Source organism: Solanum tuberosum, unplaced genomic scaffold (assembly GCF_000226075.1).
Source record: "Solanum tuberosum cultivar DM 1-3 516 R44 unplaced genomic scaffold, SolTub_3.0 scf00764, whole genome shotgun sequence".
Classification (NCBI taxonomy): Eukaryota; Viridiplantae; Streptophyta; class Magnoliopsida; order Solanales; family Solanaceae; genus Solanum; species Solanum tuberosum.
Window position 1 is genome coordinate 14839 of NW_006239690.1, and position 8004 is coordinate 22842.

General features: G+C 30.7%; 1 protein-coding gene across 1 annotated transcript; it reads right to left on the minus strand.

The window, feature by feature from the left end:
- Positions 1-1337: 1337 nt before the first annotated feature.
- Positions 1338-2158, minus strand: LOC102582971 (dof zinc finger protein DOF3.4-like). Its single transcript, XM_006367362.2, has one exon. The coding sequence runs from the start codon at positions 2014-2016 to the stop codon at positions 1432-1434; it is 585 nt and encodes a 194-aa protein (XP_006367424.1). The 5' UTR covers positions 2017-2158; the 3' UTR covers positions 1338-1431.
- Positions 2159-8004: the final 5846 nt, after the last annotated feature.

Sequence of the window (8004 nt, forward strand, 5' to 3'; positions counted from 1 at the left end):
TCGATCGACAATTTTGTTTATGTAAGAAAATGTATGCAGAGAGGGGAAAAAATTTCAGTATTTGAAAAACGAAAACGACCTCTTATTTATAGCCATTAGCAGCAAGGAACGCGTATGCTCAGACAAATCTGTTCAGACCCCTTTTTTCCAGAACGTTGTGTCTTTTGGGAAAAGTAACGACTTTTCGGAAGGAACAAATCCTTTCAAACGAATTTACCGTTACGCGCGAATTTCAAATAATTCGTTGCGAAATTAATTTTGTTATTTAACTAACATTCTGAATTAATTTATAAGAGAAAAGAAATCTAACATTCTGAATTCATTTATAAGAGAAAAGAAATGAATTAACAAGATTGATTAAATAAATTTTGTCCAAAAAATATTATCAAGCACATCATTTGCCAAATTCAAAGCCGAGCGAGCGACGACGACGGCGCGAGGGGGCACCTTCTTCTTAACCCTTTAAGAACTAAAGGAAGTGTTTCCTAATATAAAGACAACAATTTCCTTTCTTCTACCAATATGGTAAAAATGACTTTTCATTTGTACTTTGCAATGAATTTTCATTTTCCCTCCAAAATTGGTTCCCCCACTTTCATTGGTTCATCCACTTTCCACTTTCCATTTTCTCTTTTTATTTCTCATTCACACCTTGCTAAATCCAACAATTCGTTATGTTGTAAATTATTAACTACATATTTGGTGAATGGTGAGAAAGTGGTTAGCTATGCATTTTCTTGTATCAATCTCCTGTGCAAGACCTTGAAATCTTAGTACGTAGCTATTCCAGGATAACTAATATAATCCAGGATAATTAATCCAGGGTGGAATAAGTTATTCCAGGGTAATTAATCCTGGAATAACTTGCTACCAACCACCGATTATAGATTGCCAGCATTAAGAGAAATAATGAGAAGTATGTACAACTAGCAACAATATATTACATACATAGTTGTTGTGCTTATCGACTACATGATCTTATATAGGAGGTTATGAATTAACATTGTTTTACTTATATTTCCATTCTAATAGTCGTGGTATTTGTCCTACAGTTTCTCTTGTCCTTTAATTCAAGTACTATCTATTGTCGCTTATATGTTGATTATCACACTATGTTATTTGTAATTATTGTTCCTTTTTGTCACGATGTTTTATCATGCTTTCCATAATATTTTATCATAATTTCTTCACTTTCGATTATTTCTTTTTTTATTATCTTTGATATATTTTAAAAACTTCAAGTAGATAATTACTGTCGCTTGCAAATCCTTGATGACAAGATATACCAACATTTGAAACCTACTTTGCCTAATTAATTAAGTTACAAAAACAATTAGTAGTACTCTGTTACATAAAACTAACGCATACTCAAATCATTTTCATGCATAACAATGCCAATTCAATGGCAAATGTATATATCTGGAAAATTCATTAATTAAAATAATCTCCGCCGGAGAACTGCCACATCCCAGCTCCGCTACCATTGTTATAATTCCGACCATACGGATCCGGAGCTCCGGGAAACGGCCAAACGGCACTTCTTCCAATATCAAACCCCATATCCTCAATTCCACCAAGCGCTAAAACCCCAGGCCCATGAGAACTCAACAACGATGTGAAATTATTGATAGGCTTCACATCGGTACCAAAAAGTAATTGATTGGCTGCAGGAAGAGGAAGCACAAACGGAGAATTACCGGGTACTACGTGAGGAGAAACGGAAGCAATGGTGGAGAAGGGGGTATTGGTGTAAATACGGGAGCGTTTTGCATTTTTGCGGCTACCTCCACCAATTGGGATGTCACGTAAAGTGCCCCCTTGGGTCCAGTAACGGCGGCAAGACTTGCAGAAATGGCGGGGCTGAGACAAATTATAGTTGTTGTAATAGCAGAACTTTGTGTTGATAGAGTCACAGCGTGGGCAAGGAAGCTGATGATCAGGTTCTTGTGTTGGTGGTGCTTGCACACCACCTGTTTGTTGTTTTGTCACTCTTTTTTCACTTGCTTCCAAAGTCATTTTTGCAGAGTAATTAAGTTAGAGCTAGTAGAATTGTGGGCCTAATGGGAAACAATGAAATTAATGGCATTTTATTTATAGAGAGGAGAATGATAATGTGAAACAGAGTCTCAGTGTGTTCTGTTCTGAAGCTTACGTGCAGCTTTTGCAGGGATATTTGCCACGAGATAGTATGAATTTTTATCTCCATTTTAAAATGAATGATTTAGTTTTATTTGGTACGAAATTTAAGAAAATAAAAATACTTTCTTAAACATGTCACGAGGGAAGATAAAATTAAAATGTTGTTAAAAAAAAGTCGCTCTTTTTAAACAGAGTGAAAAAAATAGATCATTCTTTTTTAAACGGAGGAAGCATATTTAGACAAACTGAAAAAATGCAGTGACTTTATTTGGGTCGGCTTCAAAATGGGGGCTATTGTTAGTCTATCTCACTGCTTGCCTTGTGTTTTTCTTGCTACCACTCCTTTCGTTTTGTCATTTTCTTGTCATGACATTGTGATTCCTAGTGTCCCTCGTCTTTCTTTTGGTCTAAAGTGATGATCATTTTTTTTTTCAATTAGGTTAATAGGTTCTGACTTGGATTTTTTTAGCTTCCTGAAATATACCACATCTGTGATAAACCTATTTTAACTTGTACCATATTTAATGAAAAAAGATGAGAGTAGGGGAATCTTAGTCATGTCTGAGACAAAATGGTTAACTATCTGAATTTTCACTTTATAATTTATTTACTAGTCTGTTTAAAAGAGAATAACCTTTTTTTTGTAACACTTTAATTTAAATCTTACCCTCGATAGTTCTTTGTTCAAAACTATACCAGGCTTGAAGCACTGCTGGAACCCGTTTAAGGGTCGCTAACAAAAGGTGAAAATGGGACATTTTTAATGACACAAGATTAAATGATATTCTTGTACACTAACTTTAATTTAGGACCACAATACAAGATTAAAAAGTCTTCCTTATTTTTTTAAACTATGCTATTTTTTTTTAACGGAGGGAGTATGTTATTTTGAAAAAGTCTTTAGCTTTTCAATGGTAAGGAAGAAGGATGAACGATACTCCTCTGTTGTTGCCGAAGGTTTGTATGTTGTAACTTCAGTGTCTATGATCAACAAAAATTGTAGAGGAATGTTAAGTACTCTTTTATTTTTAATTAGAGATTTTGAGTTCGAGCTTTTGAATTTAGTCGCCTCAATATGAATATCAAACACTAGGTGAGAAACCAAAAAATAAATAAAAAAATCAACACCTATGTCGATTTGTCACACTCACATCTTAAGCGATCGAAGGCAAAGAGTACCATTTTTGCCGTATCACAAACAGAACAAGAAAAAAAAAAAAAGCATTTCCTCGTTTGCGTTGCAGGAGAAGTAAACAAAGAAGCCTAAAAATTTCTCTTGTTACAAACTAAAATTTGTCAAATGTTAATTACTCCATAAAGTCATTTGATAGAGTGTATAAGAATAATACTGAAAGAATGTATTAGTAATGTTGGAATTATCTTATCCATTGTTTGGCTCGATATATTAAGGGTTGTTTTGTCCTTAGTCATGCTTATTCATGAATATGGTATATAACTAATACATAAAATGAAAATCCTTCCAAACGAAGAATTAAATAATACCCTAACTGATATATATATATATTATATTTTCTAATACATTCTACCAAATGATCCCTCGATACATTGGGTAGTTTTGATGGAGTAGTAGGAGTATAGATGGTCAAAAAGAGAGACAACTTGAGTCAGAAAAAGGAACCAACTCCATTGTGTTTATCTCAAGAAAGTTAGCAAATGAAGCAATAATATTATCAATTGGACAAAAGGGCAAAACCAAAAATTTGATCAAGACATGAGCTGATAGATGCATGTTAATTGAAACCAAATTAAGGCTGCTTCAATAAATAAAGAGGCTAGGCGTGTAAGAAGATGAAAGTGATTGAGGATATATACTTTGACTGATATATAAATCAATCTTAGTACAGACACTATGTATTATAATGTCGGATTAGCGTGCGAGTCCTCTCTGTCACATGCATGCATACATGTCATTTTCTTCCTATCACCTCCCTCCTTCAAATATTATCGGAATATTTTAATCTGTTGTAACATGTAATTTAAAATTATTTATTTACGTTACTCATTTAACTTAATTGTTATATATGAACAATTTGATTATTTGTCTTTAAGATGATTATAGATATATATCTCACATTGTTATATTTCACTATAAGAGGCGTACACATAAATTTTGTAAGTTGTGTTAATATTTAAAAACAAATAAATTATTGATATAAATGTACCAATAAAACATAAATTAAGTAAATTACTAGTACAATTTATTATTATGTTTTAGTTCAACTGATTTATTTTACCCTAGGAATTGGAAGTTGGAGTTCGCCAAGGATCAAACTCGGTTACACTTAGGGGTCGTTTAGTGTGAGGGATTAAAAATAATAGTGATGGGATAAAAAAATTTATCTTGTTTGATTGCCACGTTTGGAATAACTTATCCACCATTTAAATCATAGTGATGGGATAAGTTATCCCATATACATGATGGGATAAGTTATCCCAGGATAGCTAATCTCAGGATAACTTATCCTGGGATAACTTGTTCCCAGCCAAACGACTCCGACCGCGCACACTAAACCAACGAGACAAGAAAGTGTACTTGTTCAAATAGTGTTATTAATATTATTTATACCGTATATATATAATACTAAAAAAAATTCAACGAAATAATGTTGGTGAACACCCCTTAACATAGGGTGAGTATGTCCTGCTGACTATGAGAATGTTTGGTATCCAATTTCTCCATGTTTGATAGGCTAAATTGTCAAAATATTTTCTCTAGGAAAATAAGCTTCTTAAAAATAAGGAAAGTGACTTCGTTAAACAAAGTAAGAAAAACAAGCTACACAAATAATATTGCAAATTCATTATCTCTTTTCATGAAAAAACATTTTCTTTCGTACCGAACACACAGTATATCTCAAGTCATTTTCGCACTTCTGCAATTGAGGAATTAATTTCCGACAGACACTCCTCTTTATTGTGTTTCGATTTGTCACTCCTCTCATTTAAAGTCACGTTTGCAGCGGCGATTATTAGTCTCACTAATATACATAATATGTGCTAAGGATATTCAATTGTGGTTCATTGAAATATCCTTCATCTTAAAATTATTAGACTATAAATATAAGGTTAAAACTATATTAAAGAGGGTAACAAAGTTTCAACAAGTTCGTTGAACTAGGTTCAATAACTAAAACTAAGTGTGACGTAAAACAATAAAGAACATAATGATTAATGCACCATGAAAAATCTCCTAACTCAAAATAGTAAAAACTATGATTTATTGTATAGAATTTTCAACAATCATCACTAAACTTCAGAGAAAAGTGTTAGATTACAACTCAATAATCCAAATGAGTAAATCTAGTACCTCAAACACATCAATTAGAGTATGAACCCAACAAAAACTGATTACTATAGTGTTCTACAAATCAACCCTTTTCAGCAAACAAATTAACTAAGCTTAACATTTTTTTTTTAATAAACAAACATATATACAAACTCAATCATAACCTAATAACCAGTAGACCAATCCAATTATCTTAATTGGGATGAAGTCTTCCAGCTCTTTAATTAATGATGACTATTGCTTTTTAATTAATGAATTTTTTGAATATGCAATAAGTACGATTTGTAGTTTATGCTTCACGTCTAAAAAAAAAGAAGCTTCATGTCTTATATATATGGACTATCAACACGCCTTAGAATAACTTGACTAAGATCTTGACTTCCAATAGGACAATGTCGTTCGTCTAGGTATGGCAATAGTGCGGTGCGGGGTGAGGGTGGGGCGGGTTAAGTTTAACCCATAAAATTTTTAATCTTCCCCGCCTTACTCCGCATAACTCTTTTTTTTACTTTCAATCCGCTCCACCCCGCCCGCATAGAGCCGCTCCGCATGAACCACTCCGCATAATTTTTTTAATATTTCTTTTTCTAGTTAAGTTTGATACTAAAAATAAAATTGATAAAAATAAATTCATTTTTTCATTAAGTTGTATTAATGACTTAAAAATTTATTTTTAGAGGTCAGTTTGGAAACATGTAAGAAATTAAATTATTTTTTATTGAATCATTTTCATTTACTATCTTGAATATTTTAGTAGTTTTAAAGAAATTATCTTAGGACATCTCCAATGCTACTCTCTATTTTACCCTCTAAATATGGAGTTCTCTATTTTTTCAGACAATCCACTCCAACCCAATTCTCTATTTTATTCTCTAAAAATGAATCTTTTTCTCTCTCCTCAATATTATATTATTATTTCAATTTCATTTTTATTTCCTTATTTCATAATATAAATCAATTTTATTTTTTTGCAAATAATCACCCTATAATCTATATAATTTTCATGTAATATAAAATTTTATTCTTTTCAAATTCTTCATTTAATAAAAAACTATTTTATTCTAAATAACATAAATGCGGTAAATATTATATATAATGCATATTAGCGAACAATTCAAATCAAAGTGATTATTGATGAACTACAACTATATCATCAATATTGCATTATCGTAAAAATTATTTCAAATTTTACATAAATATTCAACTTTCAAGACTATTACGTTTCTCCCACCAAATGCTCTATTAATGCATTACGGAGTTCAAAATGATTTGTCCTTATTTTTTTTATTTGTAGCTAAAAATTGTTTAAATTAACGATTTCATCTTGTACACAAATTATTTTGTATACTAATTTATTTCCCCTATTCCATTTTAAACTATTGCATTAAGTATTTTCATGCTCATTAAAAAGTGTAGTTTAATCATTTATCACTATAACATAAAAGTGGATTGTTTGAACTATCATGTAAATTTTGTGCGTTCTTCATTGTGAAAAATAATTATAATTTTAAATTACATATTTAAAGTGACAAAAACTTTTATAAAATCAAATTAGAAAAACTGTTAATTCGGGATGGAAGTAGTATACTTATCAATAATATATTTTTAGATATTATATTACTTAGAAAATAATTACAAATATTAGAGACTTAATTAGTAGTATTGTATGGCATAAATAATATTAAAATAATTTTAAATTACATATTTAAAGTGCTATTTTTTTTAAATAATAATAATAATTATTATTATTAATTCGTATGGAAGTTGTAACTTTTAAATAATATATTTTTAGATGTTCTATTATATTAGAAAATAATTACAAATAATAAAGACATAATTAATGATATCATAAAAATAATATTAAAATAATGAAAAAGTGAAATAGAGAGGTGAGTAGTAGTTCTCCAAATTTAGAGAACTAGCTACTATTCACCTTCTATAAATAGAGTATAGAGAGTAATATAGAGGGGGGTTGGAGCGGACATTTTTTATTTTACTCTCCAAATATAGAGAATGGAGAGTAAAATAGAGATGGATTGGAGATGGTCTTAATCAATAATGTTCTATCACTCTTATAACATGTAAAAAAATATAAATTAAATTTAAACTCACATATACCCGCAACCCACCCCACCCCGGATTAAATTTTAAAAAACCCACTTCAATCCGCCCCGCACAATCTTAAATCCGCCCCGCCCATTGCCATCCCTATGTTTATTTAAACATGAAGGGTTGTTTTAGTGAGGTGATGTTATGTACTCCCTCTGTCCTTAATTACTTGTCCACTTTTGAATTGACACACATATTAAGAAAACAATTAATGACATAGTGAGTTTGCCATTTTACCCCTATTAATTATGAAGTGGATGAAAAGTTCTACATTAGGAATAACTATAAAAAAAAAAGTGGACAACTAATTAGGAACAGAAGTAATATATATGTATAGTGTCATTAGATATTTAAATTACATTTAGCTATTTATAAACAAAAGAACGCAAAAGATTATTTTAATTTTTTTTATACTAAAAAGAAGGAATAAAAAAACAAAAGAAGTATGA

What these genes read in the sequence shown, in the direction of transcription:
- LOC102582971 (XM_006367362.2), bottom strand. Translation starts at nt 2,016, where the DNA reads ATGACTTTGGAAGCAAGTGAAAAAAGAGTGACAAAACAACAAACAGGT.